The sequence below is a fragment of the Acipenser ruthenus genome, chromosome 1, assembly GCF_902713425.1.
Source record: "Acipenser ruthenus chromosome 1, fAciRut3.2 maternal haplotype, whole genome shotgun sequence".
NCBI lineage: Eukaryota > Metazoa > Chordata > Actinopteri > Acipenseriformes > Acipenseridae > Acipenser > Acipenser ruthenus.
The window spans coordinates 61,623,795-61,643,753 of record NC_081189.1 but is presented as its reverse complement, the minus strand read 5'-3'; the positions used below and the strand labels follow the sequence as shown (position 1 = coordinate 61,643,753).

At 38.2% G+C, this 19,959-nt stretch overlaps 1 protein-coding gene across 3 annotated transcripts in view; it reads left to right on the top strand.

The window, feature by feature from the left end:
* LOC117421229 (microtubule-associated tumor suppressor 1 homolog A-like) overlaps positions 1-17,960 on the top strand; it is a 94,048-nt gene extending 76,088 nt beyond the window's left edge. For all 3 annotated transcript variants that reach the window (XM_059027041.1, XM_059027049.1, XM_034035339.3), the window contains 7 exons: positions 10,545-10,759; positions 11,740-11,845; positions 12,846-12,919; positions 15,823-15,918; positions 16,529-16,645; positions 16,951-17,048; positions 17,249-17,960. In XM_059027041.1, coding sequence (XP_058883024.1) covers positions 10,545-10,759; positions 11,740-11,845; positions 12,846-12,919; positions 15,823-15,918; positions 16,529-16,645; positions 16,951-17,048; positions 17,249-17,465 — 923 coding nt within the window. In that variant the 3' untranslated portion in view covers positions 17,466-17,960. The remainder of the gene's footprint in view (positions 1-10,544; positions 10,760-11,739; positions 11,846-12,845; positions 12,920-15,822; positions 15,919-16,528; positions 16,646-16,950; positions 17,049-17,248) is intronic.
* The last annotated feature ends 1,999 nt before the right edge of the window (positions 17,961-19,959 follow it).

Sequence of the window (19,959 nt, the reverse complement as noted above, 5' to 3'; positions counted from 1 at the left end):
ATTTGAAAATATCTGTTGGGGATGCCTGCTATGGCAGATAAAAAAGAAAATGAGTGCTTTAAATATAGCCTAGTAAAAAAGAAAAAAAGCAGGAGTAATGTTGGGGGGTGTTCATATGCAGGTGACGACCTGTAATTACATGTACTGTACAGGAATTCCTAATTCTGCAATCTGTAACATATGATTTAAATGAACACAACACATTTTTCTCAAATGGCCCTGGAGCTTACTTTTGAAAACCAGAATTTATTTTCATAAATGTGATTATTTGTATCACTCTTTCTATGTCAGGTGGTATTTTAAGATAAATAAGATGCATTGATAAGACAGGTCGGTAACCACTTATCAGCTCTGTGCTGGTATATTCACAAACTAAATGGCTTCTCTTTTGGCATCACAAGTGTACATAAAACAGGTATTTCTGGAAGGAAACTATGCATCTTTCAGCCAACCAAAGCACAACACATTTACCTGATCTATAGATGACTCCAAGAGACAACACCATTGGTCTAGATAATGTGTGCATTGTAAACAGCATTAAAAAAAAAAAAAAAAAAAGGAAATATTATGGCTTCCGGTAGTGTCTTGCGATATCATTTTCTCTTCAGCAACTTTAGTTTATTATTGAAGAGAGAAGATTAGTTCAGAGATTGTAGGTCCTACCAATGTTTTTGTATGTGCTTCATGCGCTGCCATTGCTGGTAGTGTCACGTGAGCTGTTCAGTGTGTTGATATGTAAATAAATCCTGTTTGCCTGCGGGGCGTATCAACTTCAGCCTCTGTCTCGATCTCCAGCCTGTCACCCACACAGCAGATGGCTGCTCTGTCACAATACCCTGTATCTTTAGGGGAGCTCCCTAATAAAAGCTGAATCTCAAAACAATAATTGTGTGAATAGGGTAATTGTAACAGCTTTGTATAATGGTATTTAAAATAGGATTCATTTATCCACCTTTTTACTTCTCCACCCTTACTCTGGATCCACCGCAATTGGATACGTGTTGTGATATTACTCTAGTTACAAACATATATAATATCAAACAACATACTTTGCACCATAACTTGCACTAGACTGAAACAGACTGAACACATTTGGAAAATTGCATAGTATTTGCATGTCCACAAACCATGTTTTTTGCATTGAAAATACTTTAAAAGATAACTTTTGAGGAAGATAACAAAAAAAAAACAAAAAAAAAACTCACCATTCTAGTTCAACCAGAATAAACTGTGTTCATCTTGAAATTGTTTGTGTATAGTATTATGAAAACTGGCCTTAAGTTCCAGGAAAGTCCCCAAAACCTTAATACCATTTGGTGCCAGTGTTTTGCTTACAAAAAAAAAATACTTATTTGGTTTGCTTGACTTTTTTTCCAGAACTAAACATGAAGTTAAATATAGGTTGAAAATGGATTGGCGTACAACAGATACCTCTGTGTGGTTACAGTTACATGGGGGGAAAGTGACCAATGATCATTTTGATTGAAACTCCTGGGGCAAAATCAATGTTTTGGCTGGGGGCCACCTAGGCCTTCCAAAGTTCTGGGGTTCTACAACTCTTGGATGCATTCTGAGCCATTTTGGACCACATTTCAAGGACCGTTTTGACAATTTTCAAGTTTTCCCCAAGTAAGGCCATTCAAAATAATCAGAAGAGCTGGTTTACTACAAAGAAACGTTACAATTTTACAACAAGACCCATCAACAGCGCCTATTCAAGACACCCCCCTTGATATCATATAGAAGAGACAAGAATATAAGAGAATATGTGGTACACAGTGCTATTCATCCTTCTGGGGAACCTTTTGAAAGGCACATATCCATGTAATAGACCACGATGTAATACCTGTAAATACATTCATCCTGAAACAGAGATTAGAGGCATTAAATCTTCATTCAACATTCATGAACATTTTACATGTACCTCCTAAAGGAATAGTCTACTGCATTATCTGCAAGAAATGCAACAAATTGTATATTGGGGAAACTAAAAGGCGTTTAGCAAACCGGTTTGTTGAACACAAGAAGCATTGGCATCAACACCAGTGCATTTCCAGTAGCCCATCACTTCAACAGTGATGATCACAGACAAGTTTATCTTCAAACTGGGAACTTTGGAACCTCTGGGAATGAACATTCTATTCTAATAATCATGACATCATCCACAGAATTTTTGTATAATTACAATTCTTGAATAACAAGTTTACTGCACTGTTTACTTTTCTTTTTAAACAGCTGAAGAAGGGCTTTTGCCCGAAATTTAGAGTTTTTAAACTTTTTGTGTACATCTTTTAAAAAAAAAAAAAAAAAAAAAAAAAAAAAAAAAACCTTTTCTTTCACACACACACACACACACACATATATATAATGGAACTAATGCTGTCAGGAAACAAAAGGAATGTGAACTTATTTTCAAACTAGGCACTTTGGAGCCATTTGGAATGAACATTCTATTCTGAGGTCATCATCATCATCATCATCATCATCATCATCATCATCATCATCATCAACATCAACATTCTGGAATTTTGTTCAAAAGACTACTTGTTTGTTTTTTATCAACTTCTTAAAGCACTGTTTTTTTGTATTCAGCCGATGAAGTACTTGTAGTCCGAAACTTCCTGATAATTAATTTGTAATCAATTATTCTACCTTTTTAAGTACCTGAAATATCCTTTTCTTTTTTCTTTGTTCTTATTGATCATTTTGGTACACAGCAGTTTTCCTTTTTCTCAAACTTATATATATATATATATATATATATATATATATATATATATATATATATATATATATATATATATGACTTAATACTGAAGCAAATGCAAATCTTTTTTTTTCTTAACAAAACCATTTCAACAGTATACCTTTAACAACATAAACTTAGTTGCAGGAAGGACCAGTCAAGAGTTGTTTCTTGTTTTATACCATTCAAATGTGCTTATTCCTCTAAGAAATTGTGTCTTTGCCTTTGTGCTTGCGTCTATTGTGGTCCATTTGAGTTGGAGGGCAAAGTTTGGCCATAGTAAAGTAACTTAAAATAATAATGTAACTGTTGCTAGTGCAACCAGTCATTTCTTGCTAGTTTTAAAATATTTTAATTAAGTGTAAAGTTTTACACTTGCTTCAGATCGGGTACATTTATGCATATCTTAACAAGGGCTGACAGCGTGCAGAACTACGGGGAGAGTATAAGCAAACATATTTTAATTACCATATTCCTTCGACTTTAAGATGCACTTTCTAAACCATTTTTTGGTTCTCAAAAATAGCCGTCTTAAATTTATAGAAGTAGTGATGTGTGTATTAAAATCGCCAACAAAAGATCAGTGACGTAGTCAGGACCAACATTTTGAGACTGAGACCAGATATTTCAACATGAAACCTGAAAATGAATTTCATTAAAGAACCAAGTTTTTAATGGGGGGGAGGGAAACAAACATTTTAGCCTACTTCACTAATGTAAAAATGGGCTTCTGTTATTTTGAAATACCACTGCTTCAGATTATTACCAGTGCTTAATAACAACATTTTATTTAGTTGTTGTTGAACTTAAAACTGTTCATGGCCCACAGCAACCCGATCCTACTAACTTCCTTATTTAAAAAAATACATAACCATCCTGAATATAATATAATTTAATGGAGAATAAAAACAAACTAAACAAAAAACTACCTAGCCTATATTTAATTAAACATTTGGTGTAGTCTCCAAACTGCCCAGCATCTTCTGTTGCAGTCACGCCGCTGCTAACCAGAGTTGCCAGATTTCTGACCACAAATATAACAACCTGGGCTAGGTTGCACCAGCTATGAGTAAGTTTGTCCGTAAGTTAACATGTAAAGCCTTCACTAAGTGCTTAGTAGCTGCTGCCGAAAACTTCAAACACAATCCTCTTCAAACATAAGCTCACATAGTAACAGTTGCCGTGCCATCTTGGAATGTGATTCTACGAACAGCTTACACCTACCCGAAGGTATGCGTAAAATGTAAGTAACAACTAAGCCTTGCATTATAACTATACCTGGTGCAACCCGTGTAAATTTAGTAATGTGTAAAACCAAAGTTAGTAAAGACTTCCGCTATAACTAAACTAAGTAAGAACTTATGCATAACTGGTGCAACCCAGCCCTGGTTCTTCAGATCAAGCCCAAAATAAGCAAAACCCTAGCCATGCCCCATTTCTGGTCACACTTGCCAGTAATTCAGAACCAAAAAGGGGGGAGGTGGTGGTAGTATTACTTTCCGTTCTGCTATTAGGCCTACTTTTCTTTGATAAATACACCTGATGTTTAACTTTCAATGTGTTATTATATACAGTTATTTTAACTGCTTTGGAGTTGCTATGGCATCAATGAAAATCTGGTAAGCCTACATTGTACTTTATTGGGACCCCCAAAATGTCCTAGGAGACCATCAGTTTCTTTATGTGAGTGTGCCCAAAATTGTGCTAAAAGCAAAGAGGGACATTTGCAAGCGTAACTGGCAACCCTGCTGCTAACCTTAGTTGTTGTAAGTAGTGCAGAGTGGACTATGGGTCAAAGCAATGTACGTGTAGGGTGCATTTTTACTGTGGTTTATTTAATAATAATAATAATAATAATGTTGGACTTGTGGCGTCTTCTGAATGACTTCCCTTTTTTATTACATTTTAAACTGTTTAAAGGCAAAACCATAACAAAACATAGAATAATAGTGTGTATACACTGAACAAAAAAAAGTGGAGGGGCAAAATTATAGTTTGCCTCCCCTGTGATCTATGGGTTAGGTGCCTATGGTCTCAATCAAGTTACAGTTCATCAGGAGAAGAATATACTAAAAGGTATACTAAAAGACCACCAAAATCAAGATATTTTTGGCATTTCTACACGAATCATAGGCATGGACCTGGGAGAGGCCATTTTGATGGTCATATGCAGTCATCACTCCTGAGGACTTTAAAGCTTTTAAGGGTTTAAAAACTTTAAAGAACAATATCGAACCAAGAAGTACTCCAAAACTGGCACTATTTAATTGCTCTATAACTATCTCTATTGTACTCTATTTTGAAGTGCATACCCCTGCCCCCCCACATACACACAATTAAACTATTTGAAATCTCCCAGCTAGTACATGGTCATCCGCCAACCTTGACAGCTCTAAGAAAAGGGGTGGGGTTGAGTTCCGACCAGTATTTGCCAGAGACATTCCTTTTGATTTCTTGCCCTTTTTTTTAAATATTTTTTTTATAATGAAAAACAGTATCCTCTTCTTTTGAAATGGGATATTGTAGCTTTAAGGTTGTGAAATGGGGATTTTGATAAATGAACATTGTAGCTGCCCCACTTGCCACCCTGTTACAAAATTTTCAGACAGAGAAGTGTTGTAAACAGCTGTACAGTTTATCACTGGAGCCAGCAGCTTTAAAATCTATCCAGTGTGGAAAATCAATTGTAGACCGAACTAAACTGGGCAGCTTATCAGAAGAAGAAAAGCAGACACAACTGGTCGGTACTAAACAGCCATATTTTACTGTTATTTTGCCATACAAATAGTCTGTAGTAGAAGTTATCTTCTCTGTGGAGTCTACAAATAAATCAAGTACAGTGCCGCCATTTTACTACTTTAAAAATGTGTTTTTGATTGAGGTAGTTAGGAACATTGCACCTTTTTGTTTTTATAAAAGTCCATTCAGAAACAGCTACATATATAATGATATGGTCTGGTATTTCTACTGATATTACAGTGAGAAACCACAGTTATGACAAATGTGGTGTTAGTAGAACCAAGAATGTAAGGCATTTCAGTTATTTTGTTTTTTTAGTTTTTTTCATGAATGTGCATGATGTCAAAACAGATGGTGGTTTCTGAGTGTAATTGTGTGTATTGCCTCTGTCATTTAAATATGACAGAAATACAACAGTACAGTTGATAATGCAAATCATAATAAAACTCATTCAAAGTTGTTTTTTTAAGGAGTCAGTCATGCTTGTTTGTCTCGTCGACTGGCTTTCTTTTTTTCTAATATTTGTCCGTAGCACTCTCAGAAATAGTTTGTCATTCAAGGATGCGTCATCCTGCTGCTCAACACAATTAAGCAGAGTTTCAACACGTGAAGGCTGTACTGTGAAAAATGCGATGCTGTGTAATCAGGTTATCCCCCTCCCCCCCTTCACTTTCACTGGTCTCCGTGGTCTGTCCTTGGACACGCTTCACAATGTCTTCATCAGTTGATATTCAGCTTCATCGCGATCGCTATTCAGCCACTCAATATTTTCAACATCAACATTTTCACCTTCTATTTTCTGCACAATTTCTGCAAGGCTGTCTGCTGAGATTTCTTCCTCTCCAATCTCTGTGTCATCGCTTTCCTCTGGCAATATCTTTCTCCATGATTTGATCATCATAACTGGTTTCACTTCATTCCATACTCTAGCCACTTCATAAATTGCATCCAGAACTGTCAGCTTCTTCCAAAAATGTTTTTAATTCATTTCCTTCATTAACATGCTTTTCTAACAGTCCAATTTGATAATTCACTCCCTGGTCCATAGGCTGTGTCACAGAAGTCACGTTCGGTGATAAATATTTTACAATGATGTTGCCATCTTAAGATTTGAGAAAACTTTCGTGAGGATGAGAAGGGGCATCCAGCAGCATGACAGCCTTTTCTGTCAAGCCTTTTCGCAGGTGCTCTCAAACCCGTGGAACAAACTTCTTATCACCATTCTTTTAAAAATGTCCCGATCCATCCACAGAGATTTCCGATTAAAATAATCCACCGGCATATTAGAGTCTTCAGTTCCTTTTAAATGTGTGGTTTTTTCACTTTGCCAATTACACAAAGGTTTAAGTTTATGTGAACTGGTTGCCTTTGCACAACACACAAGTCTTAGCCTCTTTACCAGACTTATGGCCTGGGGCATGTTGTTCGTCTTCAGATGCCAAGGTCTTTTTCCAAAAGAGTCCGGTTTCGTCGGCATTGTAGATTTGTTCTCGTTGGAACCCTTTTTCAATGAATTTTATGAAATCCTCACGAAAGTTATCAGCAGCTGACTGATCTGCGCTTAACTTTTCCCTTTGAATGCAGATCTTGCAGATGCCGTGTCATTTTGTTTAAACCAAGTTAGCCATCCAGAGGAAGCATTGAAATCACCTTCCATCCTCAGTGCATCAAAAAAAAAAAACTTGTTTAGCACAAATTAGTCCAGACACTGGCGTACCTTCAACTCTTTGCTGGTTGAACCTTTCCAATGTTGCTGTGTCCAAATCCTCATACATTGCCTTTCTCATTGATTTCCTCTTGGACAACCGGATCGAAGCCAAACTACTCCTTGTTGTTTTTTAAATCACTAACCATCTGTTCACCAATTCCATATAAAACTGAAAGTTGTTTTACAGTGCTGCCTTTTTGTAGCTTCAAGTATTTCATATTTATTTATTTTTTTTATTATTTATTTTAATTTTTTTTTCAATCGTCATAACCACACGTTTTACGTTTACTCACAGCCATGTTTGCATTCACAATGGCACGGAGTGACTGACATTGACCTAACCCACATGTGTACTGTTATGTATATCATTTTTTCTGCTGGAACAGATAATCCGCAAACAGGATAATCCGCCCACGGATAATCGAGAGTTGACTGTATACTGTATTCTACACATGTGTAACTAAGTTTATCTGCTCATATCCAATATGTCCGTGAAATATATACATCCTGGAAGATATATTATACATATTTAAGACAAAATCAGTGACATTGGTTCCGTCACAGGCATTATATTGTGCTGCTTGGTGAGAAGATAAATCTACAAACTAGGAGTGCATCATACATTTATTAATTTGTTATTAAAACATCAGTTTTAATAAATACAACAGTAAAGGCTAGTTATTTTTAAATTGAACTTTGGTATGCAAGTAGACTATCTTGATTGATAACTGATGAGACTGAGCCAAATCGACTTTCTTATACTAAATGGTATTTGGGTTTTTCGGACTGAGCTACTGTTAGTTGGATATTTAATGTTCAAATACATATACCACAAGGTAATGACCACTATACAATATGGTACTAGAAACTGATTTTCTAAGACCAACATGTAGTGAATACCCTTATCTTAGGAACCTGTTTTCAATGCAGGAATGGCTTATTAGAGGCCACAGGCCTGGTGTACTAAATATGGGGGTGTAATTGTAAAGAATTTTATAATCCATCATTTGCTAAATGTACAGTAAAGACAATGGAAAGATTTTTCTTCAAAAAGTTTTTTAGAAGTTTGACATGTTTTAAGCTATTGCAGAATGATGGAACGCTTTATATGTACAGGAAATTGTCTTGGCAATGACAGGTTCATGGTTCTATTTAAAAAAGATTAAAGACTGAGTAGGGTGAGGTTTGCCTGAAGCAGAGATGGGGGAAAAACATGTGGACTTAAAGGGTGCTCTTGCTTTGAGACTGAGGTTTGTACCGTGTCTCCCTCTGTCATTTACATGTACAGCTGTAGCCAAAAAGTTTGCATCACAGGGGCTCCCGAGTGGCGCATCCAGTAAAGGCGCTCTGTGTGGAGTGCAGGATGTGCCCTATAGTCTGGACGTCGCGAGTTCAAGTCCAGGCTATTCCTTTGCCGACCGAGGACGGGAGCTTCCAGGGGGTGGCACTCAATTGGCCGAGCGCCGCCCGGGGGGAGGGAGGGTTAGGTCGGTCAGGGTGTCCTCGGCTCACCGCACACCAACGACCCCTGTAGTCTGGCCGGGTGCCTGCGGGCTTGCCTGTAAGCTGCCTGAGAGCTGCGTTGTCCTCCGACGCTGTAGCTCTTGGGTGGCTGCATGGTGAGTCCGCAGTGTGGGGGAAAAAAAAGCGGTCAGCTGATGCCACACGTTTCAGAGGACAGCGTGTGTTCGTCTTCGCCCTCACGAGTTAGCGCAGGGGTGGTAGCGGTGAGCTGAGCCTAAAAATAATTGGCCATTCTAAATTGGGAGAAAATAATAAAAAAATAATTGGCAACGACTAAATTAAAAAAAAAAAAAAAAAATTTACCCTAAGAATTAACTAATTTTGCTTCATAATAGTCGTAAAACCTATATTAACTGCAAAAGGTAAAGCTAGTTCAGTGCCAGGAAACATACAGTATTTGAATATACAGTATCATAAAAACAAGTTTTAAATTACAATGAATTTGGGTAACCGTGAAAGAAAAATTGACAATTCTTGAACAAATTGATGGTAACAATCAAAGCAAGATCACAGATGATTTCAGAATTGGTAAAAGCACAATTTCTGACATTTTAAAAAAAGCATTTATGCAAAATGTAGATTCGGTGAATGCAATGAAACTAAAATCACTGCGACCGGCAGATGACAAACCTTTGGATAATGCAATGTGGTCCTGGTTTGTGGAGGAACAATCCCATGGCACTCCACTGTCTGGTGTAATTCTTTTGTGAACAAGCAAGAATTTTTTTTTATGAACAGCTACATGGAAACGAACACAATTTTGATGCTGAGAATTTTACTGGAAGCACAGGCTGGCTAAAGTGTTTTAAAGAACGTCACGTTCGGGAGCTAGAGCAACTGTCTGTTGGCACGTCAGGAATTGATTCTTTCTGTGAAAACTTAGTTATGGAGGTATGTGCTGTAGTGGTGTTTTCTGCAGTCTTTTTTAGTTTTTTCTTTTGAGAGTGATAGTAGCCTGCTTTTTTTCTGTACTATGTACTCAGTTGTATTGTTGTTTTAAATGTGCAGTACTGTACTTTCATTCTTGAATAATTAGTGTTTTGTGTAGAAAATACCAATATACAGTACAAGCATTATTATTATTATTATTATTATTATTATTATTATTATTTATTAGCAGATGCCCTTATCCAGGGTGACTTACAATTGTTACAAGATATCACATTATTTTTACATACAATTACCCATTTATACAGTTGGGTTTTTACTGGAGCAATCTATGTAAAGTACCTTGCTCACAGCAGTGGCAACAGCAGCAGTGTAGCAGTGTCCCCCACCTGGGATTGAACCCACGACCCTCTGGTCAAGAGTCCAGAGGCCTAACCCCTACTGCTGCTTAATGGGGGGGGGAGGGGGGGGGAATAGAAAGGTGCAAGAACTAAAAATCACAAATCTGAACGACTACAATTCCAAACTGAAAGTATGTCCCCCCCAGGCATTCGGATTTGCAACGTTTAACTGTACTAGAAAAATGTGGCTTTTAGAAAGCTAGCATGAAATACTGTACTACTATTATGGCTTCTGGTAGACATTTGCAATATCATTTTGTAGTTTCTTTGATTGCATGATGATAAACAAAAGATCCAAATTATGTCAATACATTTATTTATTTATTTATTTATTTATTTATTTATTTATTTATTTAATGTCTCAATCCTAAAATTCTGGGTGATAAAACTTTTGGCCAAAGCTCTGTGTGTGTATGTATGTGTTGTCACTGTCCTGCCTGTTGTACGCTATTAATATCTTACTGGTTTTCATCAGACAACAAACTTTATATTATTTGTTGTTCAAGACAAAATAACATTGTGTTTTTCTGTTTGTTAGTGAACACAAACACCTCTTGTGAGAAGCTTCAGAGAGAGAAGGATGAGCTGCAGAACGCGTTTGAGGCTGTACTGCAGAAAGTGCAGGAACAGCACCAGAGCGAGCTGGCAGACCTGGAGGAGCAGCTCAAGAATTTCTACTCAGTGGAGTGGGAGAAAGTACATGAGGCCTACCAGGAACAGGCAGAGAGACTAAAAACACAACTGCAGCAGCAGGTTTGTCATTTTAGATGCATAACCATCGCAAGATAAATGGTGAATGGATTGCCAGCTTGTGCATCTTCGGCATGACTTTAAAAAAGCAAAAACAAAACAATCGCAGCATGTTTTCATCATATATTGTAAGTGTTAGTGAAGGTTCCTATCTTCTAATTAAACAACTTCCAGTTATTAGTGTCTGATGTATTGTGGTTAAACCTGGAAAACTTTGATTTGATTTCTCCAAAATAAACACATTTTAGGGTTAAACCCCAGTATCTGAAAGAGATTAAATCAAATGAAACCATAGGTCTTGACTGATCGGGGGAAAAAAAAATTGTTGCAAGTTATATCTTTATTCAAGGAGCTAGGATACCTCTTTTATTATTTTAATTCGTCCAGTATCTTCATACCTGAAAAAAGAAACAAAAAAAAACAGACAAACCTGTAAATGATCAGAAGCAGCCATGCAACATGTATAAAGTACAATTTGCAAGTTCTGACAAGAAGCAAAAACAAGTCACCCTGCTGATAAACACCCATTGTGGATGTAACACCTGCAAGCTGACATAAATAATGTATTGGTTCACGAGTTTAGGTAAACCTCACAGGTCATGTTAAAACATGGAAGTGACCTAAGGGGGATTTAAATTAAGTGTCAAGTTTAACAAACCTGTTGTGAAAAGAACTACTAGATCTATGACAAACAGAAGAAAAGCTTTGGTTTTAGTTCTTCAAAGGCAAAGGGAAGATACTCCATCTGTACACATGGTGCCTCCACACCATCCCATCCAAATGCATTCACTTCTGAAAGAAAATATACTGCACTTCTCTGCAATACTGTCACAAACCTTGTACTGTGTTTTGCTGTTTGGACAGTGGACCACATTTTTTTTTGCTCTGTGCACAAGCATCACCCTGGTTTCTCACAAAGATACAATGTGTGTGTTTTTTTTTTTGCACACACTTATCTGAAAACATCTCATTTGTCTTTCCAGGTTAATGATCTGGATTCCCAACACAAAGCTTTCAGGAAAAAACTTGAAACTAGCCATTCAGAGAAGATTGAAATGTTGAAGCAGCAGTATGAAACTTGTTTGGAAGGTAAATTATAAATTGTTTTGGAGCATTCTTTGGGAGAGATTTAGAGCATTATTATTTTATTAAGCATCTCCTACTGATGTACAGGTAGTAGACAAAAAAAATGGAAACACCTGGGGAAATGAAGGGCACCAAGTATATTGAAAGCAAGGGCTTCCACACAGGTGTGGCTCATGCTTTAATTAAGCAAATAACATCCCAACATGCTTAGGGTCATGTATAAAAATGCTGGACAGGCCTGGTTGCATATAATTATGTCTAGCATGGCTGCAAGAGGAGACCTCAGTGACTTTGAAAGAGGGGTGATTGTTGGGGTGAGCTTGGCAGGAGCTTCAGTGACCAAGACAGCTCAACTTGCTGATGTTTCACAAGCAACGGTGTCTAAGGTGATGTCGGCATGGAACTCCGAGGGAAAGACATCATCAGCAAAGGGCAACAGTGGGCGGAAGCGCATACTCCAGGATTGTGATATCCGTGCATTAATTCAAAGTGCAAGGCAAAACAGGCGAACAACTGCAGATCAATTGACTGCAAATTTCAACCTGGAACGTGAGCAGCCAGTTTCATCAAAAACTGTCCACCGAGAACTCCACAGAGCGGGATACCATAGTGGCCCAACGCCCTATTAAGTGACTTTACATTGGTGTTTCCATTTTTTTGTCCACTACCTGTACGTTTCAAGGGGTAACAGTTAAGCAGACCGTGCAGTCAACCATATCTTATTTCTGGTGAAGAGGTGTACAATAAAGGCAAAATGAAGAAAAGTTCTAAAGGGACACCACGGATACACATGTCAGTATTTAATATACAGTAACATGATTGCAGCATTACATGCTTTTGTGCTGACTGGCCTGTTACCCAGTAATGGTGAAATGCCCTCCAGGGCACTTACATTGAGTTTATTATCAAATGAATGGGTGAACATTAAGACAGTAGATAAATCAGGATAAGAATGTAAAACATCATTGTCTTCTTGGTTGATTAGTCTTCTGTCTATTTTTAGAACTTAAGAAATCTCAGGAATTGGAAATTAAGACACGTAATGAATCATTTAAGGAAATGGAAGCATCATTATCAGTAAGTAGAGGACCATGGTCTGCTTTTTATACATTGGCATACAATACACAATTAAGTAAAGGGGACAAAATAAAAAATGGTTTCATTTATTATTATTATTATTATTATTATTATTATTATTATTATTATTATTTATTTCTTAGCAGACGCCCTTATCCAGGGCGATTTACAGTCGTAAACACAAATACATTTCAAGAATCACAGTACAAGTATTAATACAATTAAGAGCAAGATAAAATACAATGACAATGACGGTTCTAGCAAGCACAAGTATATGACAAAATACGATTCAATAACGGAGCAGATAAGTGTCAGTGATAGTTACATCAGGATATAATTAAATACAAAATACTACAGATTAAATAACACTTGTGACAGATTACACTACTCTAAAGTACAGGATTAAATGCAGTAAAATAGGGAGCAGATAAGAGCAAGTAAAGCGCTTTAAGGAAGAGTGTCCAGAGGGAAAAGAGGAGTTTTACAGGTGCTGTCTGAAGAGGGGAGTCTTGAGGAGGCGCTGGAAGGTGGTCAGGGACTTGGCAGTCCTGACATCTGTAAGAAGGTCATTCCACCACTGCGGGGTGAAGGTGGAGAAGGAGCGGGCTCTGGAGGCAGGGGAGCGTAGAGGAGGTACAGCCAGTCTTCTAGTGCAGGAGGAGTGGAGAGGTCGAATGGGGGTGTAGGGAAAGATGAGGGTCTGGAGGTAGCTGGGTGCAGTCTGGTCAAGGCATCTGTAGGCGAGTACAAGTCTTGAACTGGATGCGAGCGGTGATCACGAGCCAGTGGAGTGAGCGGAGCAGTGGAGTTGCTTGGGAGAAGCAAGGCAGAGAGAACACCAGGCAAGCAGCGGAGTTCTGGATGAGCTGGAGAGGACGGGTGGCGGATGCAGGGAGGCCAGCCAGGAGGGAGTTGCAGTAGTCTAGGCGGGAGTAGTCCAGGAGCTGGGTGGCATAGTTGGTGAGGAAGGGTCGGATTCTTCGTATGTTGCTCAGGAAGAATCGGCAAGTGCGTGCCAGAGTGGAGATGTGCTGGGGATAAGAAAGGCAGGGGTCCAGGGTGACTCCTAGGTTCTTAGCTGAGGAGGAGGGAGAGAGTGTGGTAGATTCCAGTGGAATGGAGATAGAGAGATCAGAGGAGGTGGAAGAGGTCAGATTTAGAGTGGTTGAGTTTGAGGTGATGCGAGTGCATCCAGGAGGAGATAGCAGACAGACAGGTAGAAATATGGGAGGGGATGGTGGAGTCGGAGGTGGGGAAGGAGAGGAAAATCTGAGCATCATCAGCATAGAAATGGTATGAGAAACCGTACGATGCGATGAGGGGGCCCAGGGAGCGGGTGTAGAGAGAGAACAGGAGAGGACCCAAGAATGACCCTTGGGGGACTCCTGTTGAGAGAGGGCGAGGTGTGGAGGTTGCTCCACGCCAGGTTACCTGGTAAGTGCGGTTGGAGAGGTAGGAGGAGAACCAGGCCAGAGCAGTGCCAGAGATTCCCAGGTCAGTGAGAGAGGATAGTGGAATAGAGTGATCAACAGTGTCAAAGGCAGCAGAGAGGTCGAGGAGAATTAGGACAGAGGAGAGAGAGGCAGCACAGGCAGAGTTTAGTGAGTTAGTGACAGACAGGAGGGCAGTTTCAGTGGAGTGAGCAGAGCGGAAGCCAGATTGGAGAGGGTCGAGCAGAGAGTGGTTGGACAGGAAAACAGAGAGCTGGCGGTGTACAGCCTGCTCGAGGGTTTTGGAGAGGAAGGGTAGGAGGGAGACAGGACAGTAGCTCTGGAGGGAGGTTGGGTCGAGGGTAGGTTTTTTGAGGAGGGGAGTGATAGAGGCTTATTTGAAGGCAGAGGAAAAGAGACCAGAAAGGAGAGAGGTGTTGAGAAGGGAGGAGATGAAGGGAAGTAGAGCAGGAGCAGCAGCTTGAAAGAGGTGAGTGGGGAGGGGGTCCAGGGCACACGTGGTGGGTTTGTGACCCTGGAGCAGGGAGGAGAGGTCAGAGTCTGAGAGGGGAGAGAAGGTGGAGAAGGGGGTGAGTTAGTAGGGGATGCAGTGGGTGTAGGGGTTGGAGCGTGAGGGGTTGGGGGGGAGGGAGAGGTGTTAAAGAGTTTGCGGATATCTGAGATTTTAGAAGAGAAGAAAGGCAAAGTCATCAGAGGAGGGAGGGAGGGTTTAGGAGGGAGGAGAAGGTAGAGAATAGTTTACGTGGGTTGTTGGTGGAGGCTTGGATTATAGATTGGAAATAAGAACATTTAGCAGAGGAGAGAGGAGAGCGGTAGAGGTCTAAGGCAGCAGAGAGTTTGGTTCTCTTCCATTTCTTTTCAGCAGATCGCAGTGTGGTTCTTGCTGAGCGGAGCACCACCTTCTAAAGAGAGCAGTGGTGCAAAATATACCATCTCTAATGCAGCTATGGATGATGTTGGCCATGATAACTCAGCAATGAGTATATTGATGTTGTATTATTCAAAAATAGTGGCTGATAATTGATTGTTTGTTTTTTGGTTGAGTGCAGTGAAACCAGCCGCAAAGCAGTTGCAGATCTTACAGCTGAATAAACATGGTCCTAAGGAGAAGTGCCTCCTTAATTCATTTTTAAATTCCCATACTGCCTGTCCCAGTTCCCAAAAATGAAAATATATAGAGGCTAATATCCAAAATGCTTGAACTTTACTTGTGGAATGCAGGAATGGTTTGAGGTTGTGTGGGTGGGGGGTGAGGTCAAATAGGAGTCCATGTCTACATATGTCTGCACTTTGGCACTGTAAACAGCTTTTCTGATTAGTCTCCCAAACAAAGTAGTTTACTATTTAAGTATGTCATGGTAGTACTATTTTTTTTGTCCGTTTCTGTTTCTGTACAATGTAGTAGTCTTCACACTTTTATAAAATAACATGAAGGGCAATTGGTTGTTTCAGGAAAAGATTGGTGAATTGAATTCTTTGAATAATTCTTTAAATGGGCAACTGAAAGCTGAAGAAGACAGAAGGAAAGCACTTCGTGAAAAGAATCAGGTGATGACATTCTTATAATACCACTGTCCTCGAAGAATGAAACTCTTTATTGTATTATAAAGCTTTTAAATGTGATCATAAATAATCCCATTAGATATATCATTTGTATTACTAATATTAATATTGCTTGGAAAAAAAAGACTTTAGAGTTTGGCTTGATGCAAGCCTTTAGATCAGGAAAGCTTAATTCTTTTATTCAAAGAATTGTAATTGTTGTGTGCACACTCCTTGCAATGGTCATGTGAACACCTCAAACTGGTAATTAATGCCGAAGGCTTTTCAAGTCTCACAACAGTGCCTTATTAACCAAGTGACTGTTATGGGCAACTGATGATCATTTTGAGGTGGGGCTGACTCTTGGCACAGTAATCTGTAGTTCTCCAACCTTGTTCCAAACACATCCTTGATCCTTCAATTTAAGTCCTGGCATCAGTGAAATAATTTAGAGCCTGCTTTGGCCCTGGATGGGTTTTTTAAAAAAAAAAAAAAAAAAAAAAAAAAAACCTGGCTTGATGGAATGTGGTCACGGATGTCTAAAGGGTATTGATAAGATACTGTAAGTGGGGTGTAGAGATGAAAGCCTAACTGGGTCCTCTGGTTTGTGTTTTAGAAGGATTCTCACACTCTATATCTGGAGCAGGAACTGGAAAGTCTGAAAGTTGTTTTGGATATGAAGAACGAGCAGTTACATCAACAGGATAAGAAACTGATGCAAATGGAAAACATAGTAAGACTGCACAACAGAGACACCAGGGGAGGTGGGGAGGGCAGTTCTAAGATCCACTCATGAGGAAATAGTTTAATTCATAATTTAGTATTTTAATTTCTTTCTTTGAACAAGCTGAAAGTGTAATATTTCAGTGGTTAGTAGTGAACTGACCCCTTTTTGATATCTGGCTACATATTGAAGACGGCATAGTTCCCTAGGTACGACTGATACTGATATTTAATAAGTATAAGTACAACCGCTATCATTATTCGTTACCCTAATTATGTAATAACTTAAGATTCTTTGTCTAAATTGAATTGTAGGTGGAAAAGAATATTAAGTTAGATGAATGTCTTAAGAAGGTCCAGCAAGAAAATGAAGACTTCAGAGCAAGAATGGATAGACATGCAGCTCTGTCAAGGTAAGATGCAGCAAATAACTTTGTTTTAAAACTTGTGTAAAGTGCATTATGATGTTATGTATGAAAGAAATTCAGACAATGCAATTGTTTTATTGTATAACAAAAGAGGGTGCTTCTGTGCATTATCCATCAGGTTTTGTTGTCATTATCCCTTCAGCATGTAATTAAATACTTTTTTTTTTGTTTGTTTGTAATTCTAGGCAACTTTCAACTGAACAGACTGTTCTACAAGAATCTTTGGAAAAGGAATCAAAAGTCAATAAACGTTTATCTATGGAAAATGAGGAACTTCTTTGGAAGTTACACAACGGAGACTTGAGCAGTCCTCGAAAGCTATCCCCTTCATCTCCTTCCATGTCTTTACAATCGCCACGTAGTTCTGGAGTGTTTAGTAACCCAGCTGTTACACCAAGATAACACTGGGCTTCTTGGAAGCAGTTCAGTAGTATTGATGGAAACAGTGTTCATCACGACAAACAGGAGCTATATTAGCTATGTATGATAATGATACAGTATATGAAAATATTAACTGGAGGCAAATAATATATCCATTTTGGATTATTTCAGCCGTATAATATAAACCAATAGAAATACCAACTTTACAAAGACAATGTTGCACAAAAGCACTTATAGAGCAAGATTATTCTTGGTGTTTGCCTGATTTGGGGAGAAAAATCTAAACTCAGGGCCTGTAGATAATGTGTCACTGTTTATTACTACGTTTTGTTGTGTTCACAGAAAGCTTGGTTGAGTAGGGTGGATATACTGTGTGAATGAAATTGGTTATGGCATATTGGGTGTGAGACTTCTTTTATTAAATAAAATGAGCAGGTGCACTGTACATTTTAATCACTGCATTATGGAAACAGTTTCTTAAAGTACACGTACATCTATTAAAAAAAAAAAAAAGAACATGTTTGTGGTTTTTGAACAGTTCAAAAGGCTTTTCCTAATGGACAATCTTTCAACAAATATTCATTACTGATGTCCACAGAAATATACTGTGTAAAAATTGTAGTTCTGAATACAAAAGGGTAATGTACATTGATATGATGAAATATGCGTGTCTGGAGCCTTCACTGTGGTTCATAGGGGGAACAGGATCACCATGGTGCTGTGTCTGCTCTAGAAGTGTAATCTATGTGTTTTGAGTTGTGGCGATGGGACCAATGAAAGCTTTTGTGCATGTCTTACCCCTAGAACACTTCAGACTGAAGCACTACAAATCATGAAAAGAAGGCTCAGCTCATCAGAGTAACTCGAGATGTAATCAGAATTATTCACTGCAGCTGGAACAATGGGGTGGAATTTCACTGCCCCCTGTCTGGTGCCTTTTCCACCTGCCATATTATTATTATTATTATTATTATTATTATTATTATTATTATTATTATTATTATTATTATTATTATGTTTTTTTTTTAAATATCATGTCAGAAGAAATTAATATTATATACTGTTCACTAATAATTTTTTTTTTTAAAGTGTATTTGAGAATAACTAATTTTATTTTGGTCCGAGCATAAACATGTCACACCTAAACCTGGCAAGAATACAGAAAATAATGTTTGAGGAAAAGATTTATATAAGAAAAAGCATTACACAAAATAAGGCATTTCTATTCATGGAGAAGTCACGAACAACCAGGTACAGTACAACCCCAGAGTTACAAACACCAAAGTTACAAACTGACCAGTCTACTGAACACCACACTTTCAACTGGAAATACGCACGCACTCAACCATGAGTGCAATGCAACCAGATAGGCGCTCCTAAAAACGGCATGCTGGTCACAGAGAAGGCAAAATTCAAAGCAAATACAGGCTTCTTTTAGGAACATTTTAGTTTTAAACAAAGCACAGTTGTGTTTTTTGTTTTTTGTTTTTTGTTTCCCCCCCCCCCAAGCCAAAGGAGGCAAGCTGCATGAATGCATTTTGTTTAAAACAAGCACTACGTTAACCCAGGTTTTCATGGACGTTTAAATCGATGTTTTTAATGGTAACTTAAGTAGCCTTTTTTCCATTTATAGTACGTTTTAAAGAGTATTGTATTACTGTACTGCATCCTTGTATTCACCAGATTGAGGGTGTAGATAGCAGGTGTCCACGTTTTAATAAAACCATTAAATTCAGTTTTCAGAGTTACGAACATTTCAGTCTTACGGAAACCTCCACTCCCAAGGGGTTCGTAACGCTGAGGTTCAGCTGTATTCTATTATTTTTATTTCTTTATTTCTTAGCAGACGCCCTTATCCAGGGCGACTTACAATCGTAAGCAAATACATTTCAAGTGTTACAATACAAGTAATACAATAAGAGCAAGCTTGCCTTTCATCTAGAACACACATTTTTTGCTCAACATTTTAGTCTGTTTGGTTAATGAATTTTATAAACAGATGTACAGTTTTAAGATTTTATTTTTTCCTGGGGATTTCCACTAGGCATTCAAAATATGTCAGTTGTGTGTTTCTTTCTATATACAGAATATTATATAATTTTATTTATTTATTTTTTTTATTTATTTTTTCAAGCTTGTGCCAATATTCTTCTGTCTAGGGGGTTGGAAAGACTTCTTGGCGTTTACGCTCACCAGTTGTCTGTAATAACAGGCTTAGTACTCTTTGTTCCCTAATGAAACCTACAAAAGGCCACAATCTAATTGCAATAATTAGACTAAATTGTAGAAAACTTGTCTTAGTTGATATGCTATTAACTAATTCCAGTAAGAGGGAAGTTCCCATTTATTATTGCATATACTGCCATTAAAGACTAATATGTTTTGCATTTGTTTTTTTTTTTAATTTTTTTTATCTCTAAACCTTTAATCAGTCGAGTTATGACTTTAAATTTATTTTTCACATTGAAACCCCAGTGTTATATGTTTATTAAGCCAAAATTTTTTATAAATAATG